Source organism: Nuphar pumila, chromosome 13 (assembly GCF_984573655.1).
Source record: "Nuphar pumila chromosome 13, dmNupPumi1.hap1.1, whole genome shotgun sequence".
Lineage (NCBI taxonomy): Eukaryota > Viridiplantae > Streptophyta > Magnoliopsida > Nymphaeales > Nymphaeaceae > Nuphar > Nuphar pumila.
In genome coordinates this window covers 75,033,782-75,052,901 of record NC_143261.1, presented here as the reverse complement: position 1 = coordinate 75,052,901, position 19,120 = coordinate 75,033,782, and the positions used below count along the sequence as shown (strand labels likewise).

General features: G+C 36.3%; 1 protein-coding gene across 1 annotated transcript; it reads left to right on the top strand.

The window, feature by feature from the left end:
* The first annotated feature begins 538 nt into the window (after positions 1-538).
* Positions 539-8,575, top strand: LOC149818735 (LIM domain-containing protein WLIM2b-like). The gene is made up of 5 exons (XM_089985685.1): positions 539-673; positions 1,771-1,870; positions 2,586-2,614; positions 2,751-2,840; positions 8,024-8,575. The coding sequence occupies exons 1-5, from the start codon at positions 539-541 to the stop codon at positions 8,306-8,308; spliced, it is 639 nt and encodes a 212-aa protein (XP_089841811.1). The 3' UTR covers positions 8,309-8,575.
* Positions 8,576-19,120: the final 10,545 nt, after the last annotated feature.

The following is a 19,120-nucleotide window of genomic DNA, read 5'->3' as shown; positions in this document are numbered from 1 at the left end:
GATCCCCCTGCTTGCTGTCCCGGCGGACGCCATGTTCTCAGTGTCCCGCGGAAAAACCGCAACCGCCATCGCGAGACTCGCTCCCTCGCGTTGAACTCTCTCTCTTTCTCTCCATTCGTCGCGCTCCCGACTCCCTCTCGTACGTACCCTCATGATCTCATCTCTCCCTTCTCCCCCATCTCGCTCGTTCGATCGATGGGGCTCTCTCCTAGGGCTTGGATCGATCATAACCCACCTGGAATCGTGGTGGGTATGGAGGGATTGGTGGATACCCCGTGGCCTTTGGACGCGGTGCGTTGCTATTTTCCGGACCCTTTTCGAGAGTTTCACGGAGTTGAGCCCCGCAATTAGGGGTGGTTCTTGGCTCTTTGCACCTCTCGTTCCAGAGGGTGGGAGGCTGTGAAATCTTACAATTTAGGTTTTCGCGTCTGACCTCGGGAGAGAGGACTTCTTTGCGGACTCCTGCTCGGCCTCCATTTCTATCCGGACCTCCCAATTCACTCTCTCACTCCCCCCTTTTGTTGGGTAGTCGCCCTCCATGTCTTTCACCGGGACTCTGGACAAATGCAAGGCCTGCAACAAGACGGTTTACGTCGTCGACCTCCTGTCGGCCGACGGGGTTCCGTATCACAAATCTTGCTTCAAATGCAGCCATTGCAAAGGCACCTTGGTGGTATATGCCTCTTTTTTTTTTCCTTTGTCTTTCATCCTTTTTTGTTTTTGTCTTTCTTCTTTCTTTTGTGGCGTGAATTTTTGGATTGTTGTATACAGCTTTCAATGTTTTTGTAATTTCTGGATGGTTGGTCTCCACGTAACCAACAGAAGTCACCATGGAATCACTGTTCTTGGGAAATGGATCCGGTCTACATTGCCCATGAGACCGGCAGAGATACATATCTTGCTTGGTTTTTAAAAGGTTTATTGGAAAGGTGCATTTTTAAAAGGAGTTTGGCTAACTATGGTCTATAATTATCCTTTTTATTCAGTAAGAGGCGCATATATGGTTTTACAATGGTTGCCTGTTTTCTTTTCCAGATAGATTTATAGCTTGTTATATTTGTAATGGTAATCACAAGCACATGACATAATGCAGCCAGGGGAGATGTTCTGTGAAAATAAGGTTTTCCCTTAATGGCTAAGCGTTTGAATGACCTGTTTAGGGATATCAAGAAATCAGATTTTATCCGATAGACCAAATTTGACTACGTTTAAGCGGATTTGGTAAGCCATGTATTCAGATTTGACGGATATCAGTATGCGATTACATGTAAAAGTTTGGATATGGTATGGGCTCTTCTCCATCTGAATTCGAATCCAACTCCGACTCCAATTGGCCAATATCCGATTGGACGGATATGGTATTGGCCATATCCGACCAAACCCAAACCCTTTACATCTCTGGCCTGGTTGTATGAGAAAGTGCCCATCACTATGAAGAGAGATGTTAATCTACCATGTGTTAAGGTGAAACTATCTCACCTAGTGGGTAATAGTAATACCTCTTTTTTGTGTTTAGTTCTGCTCCTGGTAACAAGTTCCTTTGGTTAAACTTTTGATCATTAGACATTGGAAGACTAGTTTATTTTGTGTTTCTCTATACCTTTTCACTAAAGTATTCAAAACAGAACCCAGTGTCATCCTTAATGTTGTTTTGCCCTCATTTATCCTTACTCTTTTTCTTGAAGTCTGAAATTATCAAATTCCTAATCTGGTTTTGTGCTTACCGACATCACGATTTAACTTTGGATTCATATTTCTGTTTGTGTTTAGATGAGCAACTACTCTTCATTGGAAGGTGTCCTTTACTGCAAGCCTCATTTTGAACAGCTTTTCAAGGAGACAGGCAGTTTCAACAAGAGCTTCCATTTGCGTAAGATAAATATATATGTATACATACACAGATATGTGTGTGTGTGTGTGGTACAGATCTACTTGGAATGTGATGTTGCAAGTTGTTTTGACCCAATCTGATGTCACAAATGTGTTCAGCATGCTGGATTTAGTGGGAAACATCCCTTGGATCATGTTTCTTCTATTAAAAACACAATTTTTAAATTGGGGAAATTTGATTCATTTAGGTATGTTGATTTTTCAATCACCTGAAAAACCTGCTCCAATGTCGAAATCTGGTGATGCAAGTGTCAAGCGATATATATAGGCTTTCCTCGAGTATACCGTACCTTCTAGTAGAAAATGCCTGTTCCATCACATTTTTTTTTGTGGATCAAGCTCTAGGGATATGATCTATATGGTTTTTTAGTCAAAAAAATACATTAGATCATCTGATCAGTTCATATTAGCAGATTTTCTAAAGGCTTTCAACGGTTCACAATGTATAAAAATTTCACGATTGAGAAAATCATGTTTTTACATCAAAACTACCCAATCTAAAGTGCCTTCCCGTGTAAACGGGTCATGCTGAATGCATGTTTGGTCTATTCGATGAAATAAAACTCTCATCTATGAGTTTTAGCTTGAGAGTACGGTACTCTAGAATGTAGCCAATGTTTTTCCATTTGCATTTCTCACCTCTATGCTTTTTCTCCACATGTCGGAACGATTTCATTTGTGCTGCTATTTTTCAGCTCCAAAGCCTGCAGAAAAGCAAGAACTGGTAATTCATATCAGAACTGTTGTTTTTCATCCATTAGTGCTTTCTAGTTTGAAGCAAAGTTTTAGAAGCAGGCGTTCAATTTTATGGGTCCGCCCTCTTTTGTTTGACACTTTCACTTTGGATATTGGAATTGCAGTCTAGGACTCCCAGCAGAATATCCAATATGTTCTCTGGTACACAAGACAAATGTTCTGCATGTAACAAGACAGTGTATCCCCTGGAGAAGGTTGGTTTCTGAATGTGCTCTATTTTGAATTTTTGGTTTTATTGTTATCTTTTACATCTAGAGCACATTCTATTTTCAGTTTTCTGTAGAAATTATAGTCTTCATTTCAGTGGGGACTAGTATCTCTTCTGCCTCTGACCGTTTGTGCATTAGGATTTCTAGTTTCATTAAGTTTCCTTAAATATACATGAAGACTTACCAGAATGAAACCTAGCTGCTCTCAGTTTATCTGTTTGTAGTTTGGGCCTTGTCCAGTAAAATTTCTACCTGAGTCCCATGTCAGCTTTAGAATTTCAGTATCCGCTGAATGTATACAATAGTTCTAAGTTTCTAACAACTGGATATAGAATTGGTGTTAGCTCCCCTATTCTCCGCACAGCTTCTGTAGCAAACAAGAACAGTGCAGTTAAATGTCTGTCACAAGCTCATTAACATGTACATAATTGTGAAATTTCTATTCGAGCTGTTTATTTCATGAATATGCAAAATCAAAGTAGACAATCGTCGTTGTCATTATATGGAGAGGGGGTCTAGTAATCAGACCAAGTACCTTTGTAAGGTACTTGTTCACCCAAGACAATATCCGTCCCCCCCTGCCTTCATGTGCCCCACATTTTATGTTACCAGCGTCTTTTGCAAAAATGGCTAAACATACCAGTGATTTTGAAAATTTTCTACACACAAAAGCAATTTTCTATGGTGCTACCATGCTATACATGATAGCAATTTTCTTCTGAAAGACAGTGAACTGTCAGGCAATTTTCACGAAGCAAAATGACAAATTGCTGGTATGTTTAGCAATTTTTATTAAAGATGTCGTTAATGCAAAATGCGTGGCAAGGACTGGTGGCGGATCCGTGTTGTGTTTTGGGTGCCCAAGCACCTTGAGAGGGTAGTTGGTCCAATTACTGGATCTTCTCTGCATCATATGTGTGTGTTGTTTATTATTTATTAAGAAGAGTGATTTCTTATTATCTCTAATAGTTGTCCTTTAAAATGTCCTTGTTAAGCTTTTATACAGTGTGACCTACATATTCAACCATCATTTGAGGGATATCTTACAGTGGACTTTCCTCGAAAGTGAATTTGGTTTCATAGAGAATCTCTGTATTTTTTGAGAGGGAATAATTTTTGAAAACAACTCATTTCCTTTCTGATGTCTGGGAGCTGTCATGTAGGTACGGGAGCTTGTGTCGTTATGTAGGACATGAATGGAATCATATAAATTATATATATACATATATATAGGAAGATTGCACAAACTATCGTGGTATAAAACTCATGAGTCATACTATGAAACTTTGGGAGAGGGTGATTGAGTATAGGTTGAGGAAGGTTGTCATGATATCGGAGAATCAATTTGGTTTTATGTCTGGAAGATCAACTATGGAAGCTATACATCTTCTTAGACAACTTATTGAGAGATATAGAGAGAGAAACAAAGATTTGCATATGGTTTTTATTGATTTGGAGAAGGCATACGATAGAGTACCTAAGGATGTTCTCTGGTGGACAATGATGAAGAAAGGTATTTCTCTCAAGTACATTAGTATAATTAAAGATATGTACGAAGGAGTAGTAACCAATGTCCGCACTTGTGGAGGGGTGACAACCAATTTTCCTATAACGGTTGGGTTACATCAAGGATCTGCATTAAGTCATTTCCTATTTGCTATAGTGATGGATGAGCTTACGAGATCAATTCAAGAAAATGTGCCGTGGTGTATGTTGTTTGCTGATGATATTGTTTTGATTGATGAGTCTAGAGGTGGGGTTAATGCTAAGTTAGAATTATGGAGACATACATTGGAAGCAAGAGGTTTTAAGTTGAGTAAGAGTAAGACATAATATATGAAATGTCGGTTTAGTAAGCAACGGAGTAGTGATGGGAGTGTAGTGAAGCTTGGTGAGCAAGAAGTACCGGTGGATGATTGTTTCAAATATTTGGGATCTATCATTCAAAAGTATGGAGATGTAAATCATAGGATAAAGGTTGGGTGGATGAAATGGAAAAGTGCAACTGGAGTGTTGTGCGATCGTAGAATGCCATTGCGGTTGAAGGAAAAGTTTTATAGGACGACTATTAGGCCCGCTTTACTATATGGTACGGAATGTTGGGCTGCCAAGAGACATCATATTCAAAAAATGAGTGTAGCTGAGATCCGTATGCTTAGATGGATGTGTGGAAAATACAATAAAAGATAAGATTTGGAACGAGGAGATACGTAAGAAGGTAGGCGTTGCACCCATTGAAAATAAGATGAGAGAGAATCGTTTACGGTGGTTTGGACATATTCGGCGAAGGCCTAATGATGCTCAAGTTAGAAGGATGGAGAAATGGGAAAATATATTAGTTAAAAGAGGTCGGGGTAGGCCTAGGAAGACTTGGATGGAGATGATAGGAAAGGATATGAATGTTTTGAACCTCACCGAGGACATGGCATTGGATAGAAATGATTGGAGAAGGGTTCATGTGGAAGACCCAGAATGATTTTCTTTGTTGGTTCATATCGCCGACCCCAATTGTTTTGGGATGAAGGCGTAGTAGTAGTTGTTGTATATATATAGGAAAAATATAAGGTCGTTCAGTACCATGATACCATATGGTGGTACACACTCTTGTTTGTATGGATCTAGCCACCAAATGATATATATAACCTATATCGCCTTGGGTACGGGTATGGATGGTACGACACAACAATTCCAAAAAATGTGATACGGGGATACTGCTATATATATATATATATGTATCACATAAATACAAAATAAATTCAAAATAAACTGAATATAATCTAAATATATATGCTATATCTAAAATATATTATATACTGCAAATATAAAGTTATAAACTGAAAATATAATTATAAATTATCAATTGAATACAAACTTGTATGTACAAAGGGTAAAATGGCGTGCCCAGGTGTTGACGTGTGTCGACACCTGTACGGAAGGCAAAATGGAGTGTACGTGTGAAATAGGATCTAACCATACAGATTTGTTTATTGTGGTTTATTTATTATGTTAGAAGGTTTTAGGATGTTTAATACATCATAAGATCATATTTTTGAGACTGTGAAAATCAATGGCTCACAATTCATGAAAATAAGGGTGGTCTAGAAATGGTATAAAGCATCATATTTTAGTCAATTTATTGCATGAAAATAGTAAATATACATGATCCAAAGGTTAGATTTTGCATTTGGAGCTTAGAGTTTCAACATAGAAGCACCCATATATATATATATACAAACATTGGTAGCTGCTCACTCGTTAGGTGCTCAAATGGCGGTCACTCACGCTGGGCATCCATCGTGCAGCGTGATGGACGCTCAGCGTCATTTTGCGCAAAAAAAACTTTTACTGGTGCTATTTTAGCGCTATTTATAGTCTTAGCGGACACTTTTAGACTTTTACTGGTGCTAAAACAGCGCCAGTAAAAGTTTTTTTTGCACAAAATGATGCTGAGTGCCCATCACGCCTCGTGATGGATGCTCAGCATGAGTGACCTCCGTTTGAGCACCTAACGAGTGAGTAGCTATGCATCTCTCTCTCTCTCTCTCTATATATATATATATACACAAGAAAACCTGTAACAGTCTATGCATATATCATCAGACACGTGTCGAATGTGCACCCTACGTGGATTTGTATGAATTAGTGGTGGTCCTTGACCATCGCTGATTGTCTGGGCAGAAAAACGCCTTTTAGCAGCGGTCATGGACCGCCGCTAAAAGTTGTTTTTCACTTAAAAGCATGCCCACCGCTGATCATGCATGTGATCAGTGGCGGGCACACGTCTAACTAACAGTGGACGAAATGTTCGTCCACTGTTACAGGTTTCTCTCTCTCTCTCTCTATATATATAACTTTTTTGATAAAAGTATGTATGTATATATCAAACAGCATACAAGAATGGATGAACTGGTAATGGGTTCGATTTGGATCAGGTCATATACGAAACTGGTCTGACCCATACCCATGAAGTACTAGTGTGAGATGGGTACAGCACCCTTCAGAAGCACCCATGTACATAGTCTGGGGGTATGTTGCTAAAATCGTGAAGCTTTCATTAAATACTAGACTACTAACATACATATATTTTAGGTAGTCTGAGAATATGTTGCTAAAATCATGAAGTTTCATTAAATACTAGAATACTGTCATGAGATTCTTCAAATACCTGCAATAATATTGAGAAACTCTTGCATCCAAATTTCCCCAAGACAAAATAGGGAGAAGATCATGTGTCCTTGTTAACAAGAATTAAGCACCATGCCTAGCAAAACTATAAAAGCAGTTTGTTCTGCGACTCCATGTGTTCCATAATCCAGACTTATGCTTAAGTAGGAAGGTGTATTCCTGCAAAAATGACACCCACTTTGCATGGCAGCTGCATTCAATAACTGCGAAAATCAAAGAAACTCGCTCTTGGCCGAGGTAGTGCCTCGAATGGCATAGAATTCTACATCACAGGGAGAGTTACCTAACTCTTGCTCACCTGATGCCATTTCTCTCTGTAAAAGCTATTATTAGGCTTAGGCTTCTCTTCTAGACTGGCACCTTTGATGCTCTTCATGCCACTTAAATAGGCTAAATGTGTCAGGCAAGCACTATGCGCACAAATGATTAGTGCCATATAGGTATAACATCATTTTTGCATAAAACTGCAGTATGCTTTGCAGTTTGCACTTGTGCAGGGAACTCAATGTTATTCCTTTTTTATATCAGTAGTAAAATCCTGAAATGTCATGGCACGCTATTGTCATATTCTACAATGAATTTTTTCATGAATTTGACAAATCCCATGTTTCATCTATATTGTCTGTTTTTGCTTTTTAATGAAGCCCTCAGAATCACTTTTTTCTTACTCGTTTCTTTTCAGTTTTAACAAGGAACTTACGAATAGAAGAGTAGTTACTAGCCTTTTCATGAATGCATGTATTTTCTAATAGAGGTTGGTTAGTTCCTCCTGGCCCTTAGACTCCGAATTATGCTGGATGTTAACCAAACTGAGCTCCAGACAGTTTGGTGCAGTACCAAGTTGCATAGGTGTTTATGACTCATGGAAGTGTCTTTTACCATTTGATCAGTTACCATCTTTTTACATGTGGTTGTGAATAGTGTGTGTTTCCACGTGCGTGCGAACAGTGTTCGTTTTCTCTAATTCCAAATTATGTAAACAGGTGACGGTGGAGGGACAGTCTTATCATAAGCACTGCTTCAAGTGTTCCCATGGTGGTTGTGCTATCACAGTGTCGTCATATGCAGCTCTGGATGGCTTCCTGTACTGCAAGCACCATTTTTCTCAGTTGTTCAAGGAGAAGGGAAGCTACAGCCACCTCACAAAATCGGCATCCTTGAAGCGCACTGCATCACAAACTTCTGAGCAATCAATGGAACAGTCACTAACTGCTGAGCAAGAACCAGTGCAGGCAGAGGAGAAGCCCTCAGATAGGGCAACAGACTAGTCCTAGGCTGCCTTGTAACATTCCATTACTGCTGCTGCCGTTATCTTTTCTATTGGACACAATGTTTTAATTCCTTCAAATGTTTAACTTGATGCTGGAGGAATTCATGCCCACCCATTTGTTCTTGCTCCCAATTATGGATCCACTCCATTATCAATTTGCACTATAAGGGCAAGGAGCATCACTGCTGCTGCTGTTATCTTTTCTATTGGACAATGTTTTGATTCCTTTAAATGTTTAACTTGATGCTGGAGGAATTCATGCCCACCCATTTGGTCTTGCTCCCAATTATGGATCAACTCCATTATCAATTTGCACTATAAAGGCAAGGAGTTTTTGTTAAGACCTTGATGTCAAATTATGACTCCAAAAGAAAACAAAATAAAAAAACAAAAAATGATCCTACTGTATGCATTTCCCCAAATGCCCTAAAATTTCTGAAATATGTGGGCTGTCCAAAACAGTAAATAAGCAACTGTTTAGAACCCTTTTACCCTTCGCACAAGTGATCATTACTGAGTTCTTGCCGGCTAAGGCAAAACCTCACTTAATGTATATTGGTACATTTTTTGCAGTCTTTAAGAAGCATAAAAAAATTATATTAATAGTAAAATCACAAATACATTAGTAACACCATATATTTTATAATAAAGTCATGAAAAACTATGTGAATCTTTTTTTTCTTTCTTTAACCATCACTTAAATTTATGTTCACACTTACTTTTTTGTGGTCTTCACGAAACATGCAAAAAAAGTTATGTGAACCTCCTTATGTTTGTAACTTCGCAAATACTTTAGTAAAATTGTGTATTTTATATTAAAGTTGCTCCTATGTGAACCTTTTTTCTTTCTCTTTTATGTAACTTTTACTTAAATATATTCACACCTTATTTTTTGCAGTTGTCACAAAGCATGCAAATATAAATTATGCGGACTTGCTTTAATCATAATTTTATAAATAACGCAATAAAATGTGTATTTTATAAGAATATCACATATCTAATTATGCAGAGAGATGCAAATATATTTTATAAGAAGATCACAAACATATATGCATTCATTTCATTTATACAAAATTGAACTTATATATATATATATATATATATATATATATATATATATATATATATATATATATATATATATATATATATATATATATATATATATATATATATATATATATATATATATATATATATATATTCCAATCATTCAAAAATGAATTTACTCGTACATATATTTATTTCATTCATTTAAAAAATAAACATCTTACAAACATTTACAATACATAGCTCAACATTAGAAGGTTTGATCTTTGACTTCTTAATGTCAGTCAGGTTATTGTTTTGTTTGCAGGCCCTCTATTTTCTCGAGCAAATGATTGAGGCAAAATCGCCTCCTCTTCAATCTGACTCTTGAGCCTATGAATCCTACAATCTGATCTCGAGACATGCATTTGTTCCTCCAAAGGCTCATTTTCAATCAAACATAGCTCCACATTGCATTTTAAGTTTGATTTTTGGCTTAAATACTAGTCAGATTACTGCTTTTGTTTGCAGACCATCTCTTCTCTCGAGCAAATGATTGAGGCAAAACCGCTTTCTCTGTGCACTCTCCATAACTAGGACCTTCTCCTTTTGCTAAAGATCATCAATATCATTCACCACCTTAGCATCTTCACCCCTTATCTTCTCTACCTGACATTCTCCCCTTGTTGTTCCAAAATCTTCTTCGCTATCACTTTTCAAAGGCGAAAACAAAACCTAAAATGCAAATTGTCACATTTTTAATATCAAAGCGTCATTTTAAATATTGAAGCCTCACAATTAATGTGGTTATAAAAAATGCATGCCACAAATTTGAGCAGATCATTATGTATTTGCGGATCTCCTAGAAGAAAATTCACATATTTAAGAGGGGCTTCACATATTTGTGAGGAAATTTGCATATTTGTGAGAAAATTTGCATATTTGTAAAGAACTTCACATATTTAGGAGGATATATATGCAAACTTAGTTTGAGTATTTGCGATGTTTCAAAATTTGAGTTTAAGAGGATGTTCACAAATATAATTATGCAAACTTTGTGATGTCTGCAAAAAAAAATGTGCGGACCTCCTTTGCGATACCCAATGAGCGGAACAATATATCATTGAACTTTGTGAGTTTCACATATGTGAAGGTTAAAAAGATCTTTTTAAAGTTGGCTATTTCTGATTTTGGACATCGAATGATTTTAAAAAATTATAGTTTTTTGGAAAATGCATCATTTTTGTTATACAATATGGTCATTTTCTAAATAAAAAATCCTCTTTTCTTTGCTTTTTCATCACTTGATTCATTCATCAAGAAGCCACAAAATCAACTCAAGTCAATAGAGGTCATTTTTTTATACAGTGGTGCTACATGCTTAGCATGCAACTTTGCAGCTGATGACCATCCATTTCAATATTTCTCGAGATAGACACGCACCATCTCAAGTGATGCATGTTTGGGCCTAGGGTTTGAAACTTTGGGCAGGGGGTAGGCTGGGTTAGGTCAAGTCAAGGTCAAATAGGCTATGTAAAACTCATAATTTTTTGATATTTTATGAGAAATACAGTGAATTTAAGGCTAAAATATTATTCAAAACTAAGATGAAAAATAAATTATAATTTGATCATTAATCAGGATTCAGAATAAATTTCAAGTTAAGAATTTATTTTGAATTAGGGTTTTGAATTTGAATTCATATTTAATAAGTATGTCTCAAATATTATAATTAGATTTAATCTTGATTCAAATCTAAATTAAGACCCAATTGAATGTTAATTCAAGTTTGAAATATACAATAATTTATATTTTGGTTGAAATTGAATTTAGAATTTTAAAATGAATCTATAAGTAATACCTACAAAATTTTCAAGGTATTTTTAATGAATAAAATAATATTAATGATGATTTTTATGAGAAAAAGTATAAAAATGTAAATTAGCCTAAAATGAATTATAAGAAATATCCTATAAAAAAATAAAGTTGATGTAAGTGAAATTCACATTCAGAATTGAATTTATGAAAAATATAGAATTTAATAAAATAACTGATAGATTTCAGCAAAATAAAGTCAAATAGGATTTAAGACAAATTTATGATAATTTGTTATGTATGTAATGTAAATTCAATAAATTTGAATTTTAGTTCATGAGTTTGAAATCTAACTTGCAAAAAATAAAATAAAATACTCAAAATGACAATGAGTCCTGCCAATCCTAGTGAAAATCGCTTTCGAAGTTTATTTTTGAGTAAACGATATTTTTAAATAAAAAATTATATAATCTAGATAAATTGAATATGATAATTTGAACTAAGAGTCATACCATAGTTTACATAAGATTTAGAAAAAAAAATATCAAATGTATGAAATACACTTGCATGCCAAAAAGGTTTGATCAACCCTCGTGAAGTTCCCTTTTCAAAATTTATTTCTGAAGAATTCAAAATGTGTTAGAAGAAAAAAAATATGTAATAGATAACTAATATATATGAAATTCAATGAGAGACATTTAACTACATTAAAACCTAACTTACATTTCATTTGGAGTCATTTCACTTAAATCCTAAAATCTAGTTTTGAGATAATTGAAGTTCAATGTATAATTTAATTAATTAGAGAAAAAAATAAGTGTAATGAAAATTTTGGTTAAACCAAATTTTATAAAAGTATAGGAGTCCATAGGTGGGTTGTCCCATCCTATGTGGCACTCCATTTCCAACTTTAAAAAAGTTAAAATATAAATTTAACTTTAAAATCAAAAGTTTTTAAAACTTACCAAAAAGCAAAACATGAAGATGAAAGTCAAAAGTTGCCTTTTTCTCAAATAGAGGCATCCCAAGAGAGGGTTGTCCCCTCCTATATGTTTCTAAGAGGGGAGGGGGTTGGCTGGAATAAGAAAAAAAAATAGAAATGCAATGGGAAAAGGAAAGAAAAAAAAAGGACCACTTAACTAGTCAAACTTGGAAAGAATTTTTTTTAGCTTAGTAGCTTAGCTAAGGGCTGAGACTTAATCTCGAAACCTGAAAGAAGGGTTAGAAAGCTTATAAATGAGAGGGAGGGGCTTATGCAGCCCCTTATTTTGCCTCTCTTATGAAAGCTTCTCTCTCTCTCTCTCCTCCCTATCTTCTTCTTCTTCTTTCTTTTTTCTCTTCTTTTTTTCCTTCTTTCATACGTTCTCTTGGTGCATCCTCCATTGGCTCACCAAGGAGTACTTCCACATGCATGTGAGGAGCGGAAGGAGTCTATTGGTGTGGTCGTTGCACTCATTGGATGGCCGGTTCGGGATTAGAATCTGATTTTTCACGTGTATAAGCTAATTTTGCCAAAAAGGTAGGGGTTTTATATTCTACACGTAAATTGAAATTCGTAGGTACAAATCCCTCCAAATTTTTGTAAAGACATACCCTAAACCATGCCTCTCAAACATGGGTTTGACTTAGGGTTGTCAAAATATATGATGGAAAGGGGTTTTTGAAAGAAAACTACTCTAAAAATCATTTTTTCCCAAAATTAGGTATGAGGACTTGATTTAAATTTTAATAAAAAGAATAAAAAGTGAAATTTTGATAAAATCAATATTGAACTTAAGGAAAAGGTGTTGATTTTGATTTACTAGAAGAAATTGATTCATCCTTAAAAGTAACCAAATTTGTCTTAAAAATAAAAAAGAAAGCCTATATGCATGCTATTGATTTTATCATAAATAAAATTTGTAAAATTTAGAAAATACATATATTACGTAGTTGTTTTTCTGAAAATTTTGGTTAGAAATAGTAGATCATGTTTACATGAATGTACTATAAAAATTAAAATGATTTCCATGGCTTTCGTCATAGACAAATGCATGATTCATGCTATCGGTTTTCTCAGAAATAAATTTTATAATGTTTTGAAAAAATCATGTAATATTGAGTTGTTTTCATGCAAATCTTAGATATTTTAGTGAATGTTCATATAAATACTCTGTAAATATAGCATGATTTTATGATTTGATATCATGAAAAAATTATGTTTATATATTTTATCATAGATTTCACCATAACTATTTCTTTCGAAATAGGCTTCAAAGAGGTAGGTCTGTTTTCTGGCCTAACAGCTGCAAAAACGTGACTTGTTCATGGTAGATTGGTTAAAAATAATGTAGAGGTAATTTTATGGCTTTTGGAGATTTGTTTATGTGAAAAAAATTTGGAAGTATGAATTTGGGTGGCCTGTTTTGGCCCACCTGAATGCATATACCAGTTAATACATATTTTTGGCCTGACACCCAGCCGATAAATCACTCGTATCTTCTTTGTCTGAAAAAGTTTTTATGAGCGGTTTATTGCGTTGGAAAGCTAACAAAATTTTACATCCTTTGTTAAATTTTGAGCTCTATTAATATACTAAGCATTGCTATGTGATAGTCGGAATAGAATATGAGATGTCTACACCAAAACTTCTGTAACTCCCTATGGATGAATTCTTATGAACGGTTTGCGGCATTGGAAAGTTGACATAATTCTCTACAAATTATTGAAAATTCAGCTCTCACCAATGATTATAATTTTTTTTATAGCCTTTATAACAGTTGGACACAGTTGGGTTTTCACGAGTTTGGAACCGGTTTAGTTCCCAACTATCGATTTATTGCAAAATCGGTTTTCGCGAGTTTGGAACCGATTTAGGACCCAACTATCGATTTATTGCAAAATCTATGCATATGTATGTGTGTCTTTATGAATGAATGTCAACATTTATATGCACTCTCAAAATTTAATTTTTTGTAGGAAATTATATACCCACCTATGGGGCATGAATTAATGCTAAGCGAAGAAATAAGCTTGCCTATATGACCTTTCACTAATTAAGGGATCGGGGGGTCCTCATTGTGAATTAATGACAAATATTAATGAATTATACCTCCTATATTTTTTTGTGCATATGACTATCATGATGATGATAAGGTAAATGAATGGATGCATGCAATGTTTAAGAAATTTGTCACGTTACTTATGCGCATGCACATATGTTTGAAAGGAACGAAGCATGAGCATGTTATAGAATGTAATGTTTTAAAATATGCATCCATTGGCCCTTAAGTAGGGGTGGCAATCAGGTCGGGTCGGTGGGTCAGAATACCTCATCACGAACATGACTCGTTTATTAAACGGGTCAGATGTGGCAAACACGAACACAACCCATTTATTAAACGGATAACCCGACATGACACAATTACACGACACGGTGACCCGTTTATTAAACAAGTCAACCCGATAACATAGACACGATAACTGCATAGGCACACACCACCACTGAAGAGGAGAGCTCTCGGGCTGTGGGTTGACGGGTTCGTGTAAACGAGTTGACCTGCCCGCCTAACCCATTTATTAAACGGGTCAAACGGGTTGGCGGGTTGGCATACCCCTAACACGAACACGACCCGTTTAATAAACGGGTTAGGAGGGTCAACCCGTTTACGACATGAACCCGTTTAAGCCAAACCCTAACCCGACTAAGAAGCGGGTTGGCGGGTCGGGTCAGATTTTGCCACCCCTACCCTGAAGTGGATGAATCCCTGAAGTGGGTTCATATACTGTGTTGTAGGCAAATTAAGTAAATTAAGAAGTTAAACATGTAACACTAAAGAAAGGTGCTTGCAAAGATTTGACAAACAATACTTATGGCATCGTGAGAATATGTTTTGAACACGAAATGTTGTTTTTCCTCAATCACAAAGATAGAAAAAACCTCTGCAATAGACTGCAGCATAGAGAAAAGAAACTCATGATTTAAAATCTGATGCATCGAGATGACAGTGTTAAGAGTGCTCTGTCGGTATGCTTGTCCCTCGCTCGTAGGACTAGTGAAAGGTGTCCAGTCAGACCAAAGTTACCTATGTTTGGAAATATTGTATGTGTTATGGCCCTGATCCAGGTATAAGCATGTGTTAATACTCACGTGACTAAGAAGTGAAACTTAAATGATTGTGCATTAGATATGCATGACATGCATCATATAAGAAAGATAAGTTAATTAAAGATAAGAATTGACTCATGCATAAAAACAACTTCTACAATGGTAAGTGCATACATTTTAATTGTGTATACATTTTAGATTATTCATGTCTAAGTGAATATTTGATTTAATGTATTTTTGCCGATGTATGCTTGAATGAGATATTAGAAATCAATGTTTAATTTGTGTTATATTTAATCTTGCTAATTGCACACAAAAATAGAGTGATTTATGCTTATTTGTTCTAATTTGCATGTTCTGTATAGTTTCACCATACTGAGATAAGTTTTGTCTGACCCTGTGAATTTTAATATTTTTAAGTAGCAAGTGAGCTCTATAAGATGGCGGGAGGTTACGACGGAGACCCGATCATGCTTTTTCCAATCTTCGAGTGCCTTGGACTGAGAGCAATTTTAATTGCTCAAGACTGATACTTAATTTGTTAAATATACTTTTATTCTTAATTTGGACATGTATGGACATTTATCCAATTTATAAATGTTTCAAATTTTAAATTTAAATGCATGTATGAATGTGAATGTAAACGAGAAGTAACACACCAAGTTTTTTGTCTTGTTTGGTTTTTCACTGTTATTTTATAGAAAGATATTTAAAAAAAAATCACAATTTTTGAGATATAAAAATTGGGGTGTTAGAGGCTAACTTAGATAGACAAGGTATGAGTTTTTGACAGGTTCAGGGAGAAAAAACAAAACTCTCAAAAGTGCTACAAAAATTCTTAAAGTTTGAAGGATGATTCTAGAAAACTTTAACTAGGTTCTGACCAAATTTGAAGGTCAGAGGACTCAAAACCAGGGAGATATGATTTTAGGAAGTGATGGGTAAATTCAGGGTTAAGCAAGGTAGACTGGGTTTTAGACTGATAGACCCAAATTAAAAATTAGAGTTCTTCATACAAAGATCTCAATAAATCATGAAATTTGAGGGTGTTAAAACTAAAGACTACAAGAATACTGAGTCCAAATTGTAGACCTAGATCCTTCACGGTTTGAGTTGGGTGAATCTGTGAAGTTTGATGAAAGTTTGGGTTCGTCAGAATTCAGGATGGGCTGAATTGGGTTGGGTAGGTCCCAACTTAGGTTTGGGACAAGGGAAGGGCTTGGTTGACTTACTCAATTCAGAGAGGCTAAGAGGTGGTCTTCTAAAGCAATTGGGTCAGCTGATGAAGGTTAGGTTCACCAGGGTTTGGCTTGGAGAGAAGAAGACCGTCCGGGACTCGGTTTGACCACATCGGTTGAGTAGACCTTGGTAGCAACCTTAGTTCACTTAGTGAGCTCAGCCTACTAGATCACAATAAAATGAATTAGAGAGGGACCATCCCTTGAGACAGAGAGAGAAAGGAGCAGGGCAGAGAGAGCCCAAGAGAGGGGAGGGGGGATGAGAGAGAGAGGAAAGATTTAATTCAAAATTTATTTTTTTAAGCCAAGAAACAAGTCCTATATATAGACCAAGAGGGGCTCATAAAGCCTTACACAAGTTACCAAAACATTGTAAATGTAGGTCTATTTCTAGATTAAACCTTCTAAGAGTTGGGCTATTTCTAGTTAAGCCCTTGGATCCGTTTATTTTTTGGATTCTTGTATCTTAGAAATAGAGCAGCTCTTTGGTCCACTTTTTTGCATCTTTAGGGGCTTCATAAACTATCTTTCACTTCCTTGAGTTCTAGAAATAGGGGAGGCGCCATTTATGTGGGTCTCACTAAGCCTTTAAGTCCAACTTTAGGAGGACTCGTCCCATGAGTGGGCCCCACTAGTTCATTCATTTTGATTTTTGGATTTGGATCTATATCTTCAAAAAATGGATCTGTATCATCCCCTCTCCCTTGAGAATTACCTAGTCCACTAGGCAAGAGTCTGCCATACTTTCTTCGATGATAGTAGTTGAACTTCTTAACTGGTGCTTTCTCATTATGACAAGTTTCCACCGTAAGGATATTGATTTTTTGCTTCCATTCATTGGAATAGGGTATCAACGGCATGATTCTTCAAGTCTTTCTTGTATTAGACTTTGAAGTCATACTCTATCATTTTGGAAGCTCACTTTTGTTGCAATGAGGTCAAAACACATTGTTCCATGAGATACTTAAGGCTCTTATAGTTAGTGCAGAGTATAAAGTGCCCCCGAGTAAGTAGGGCTTCCATTTCTATAGTGTCATTATGATCAACAAACACTTACACTTGTTGCTGATTCACATACCCTCATGAAATTCAGAATGGGCATACCAGCAAGGGCATGGTAAGAGATTCAATGTCCTTGTTCTATTTACTTGTCTCTTTCGCCCATGGTATTAGTTTGTTTTTCTTCACTCTCATCCTTGCTTTCGCACCCTACGAACAATGTAAGGACTTTACACTTGTGCCTGAGAGTTCATTTTTCATCGCAGTTGTAGCATTGCCCCTTGTTATGCCTATCCGCCATTTGGGTCTTGCTAATGAACTTGGTTTTGATGAGAGAATAGAAAATGAACTTGGCACCCTCTTCTTTGCTTAGGATATGGGTTCTTGGTTTATTAGAGGGTCGACTAGGCTTCTTTACAAATATGGTCTTTTTCATGTGCTCTTTTATAACTTGAGCATTTAAAAAACGCTCCTCTAATATCTAAGGGTCAAGAGCCATAAGCTCAACCCTAATTTTCTCTCATGAATACGCCTACAAAGTGGGTTTAGACCAATCTCCTCACATGGTGCTAAGGTCCTCTAATTCTACTTGGTAATCTTCGATGGACCTCTTTTGCTTTAATTTTTTTTATCTCTATGTTTTGATTAACATAGGGAGATGGTCCAAATCTTTTCAAAAGTTCAATTTTGAACTCATACCAAGTGGGTGTTTCATGGCATTGCTCATGCTATCAATACCACCTTAGAGCTTCACCTTTGAAGTGAGTCACATTGCATCCTAACCTATTTTTGTAGGATATTGATTAGGAAATGAGCGCGATCCAAACAAACCTAAAGGAGGGAAAGAAGCGAATGAGGGAGAATAAAGGAAATGATGGCAATGTCGAGCACCAAAAAAAGACTTCCAAACCCTGTGGAGTCGACGTTCTGAAGGCATAACTTCACAACCAACACATAGGGAACATCTCCGTGTTGAAACTACAAGTCGGAGAGTTTGATTGTGTTGGTGCATCGAATGAAGGTGTCAAATGCTTGTCGAATGCAGTATGGTACTACAAGACATAATATTGTTTTTCTTTATACATCCAATCATGATGATTTTTTCTCGTGAAGGTAGGGAAGGGTATCTTGATGGGCCATGAAAGAGAGATTCCAAATTGATGCGTCCTTAAGATAGCTCCACAGTCCTCTTGATGCCGTCCAAGAATGGATTCATGTGTGTCCTCCTCCTCACGATCATCATGCAACTCATGATAGTCTCTGCGTCCGTTTGTGAATTAGAGATGTTGGGCAGCTTGGACTGTCGCTTGGAGTTGTTGTAGGAGGTTGGTGTATTCTAGAGGTGGGTTTTGAAATCCACCATATGAGCCTCAACAAGTTCATTTATCGGATTTGATCTTGGGTTTTCTAAAGAGACATGAGGGTTCACTGTGATATAAATTTTGATGTGTGTCTAGGCTTAGGTTTAAAATTTTGAGCAGGGGGTAGCCTCAGTTAGGTCAAGTCAAAGTCAAATAGGTTAACTAGGGTAGACATGGTATGGGTTTTTGATAGGTTCAAAGAGAAAAATCAGAACTCCCAAACGGTGTCACAAAAAAAACCCAAATTTTGAGGGGTGTTTTTAGACACCTTTTACTAAGTT

Excerpts from the sequence above, each read along its gene's own strand:
- LOC149818735 (XM_089985685.1), top strand. The coding sequence starts at position 539 with ATGTCTTTCACCGGGACTCTGGACAAATGCAAGGCCTGCAACAAGACG. Across the intron at positions 674-1,770 it reads ATTGCAAAGGCACCTTGGTG|ATGAGCAACTACTCTTCATT; the intron begins GTATATGCCTCT and ends GTTTGTGTTTAG. Across the intron at positions 2,841-8,023 it reads CAGTGTATCCCCTGGAGAAG|GTGACGGTGGAGGGACAGTC; the intron begins GTTGGTTTCTGA and ends TTATGTAAACAG.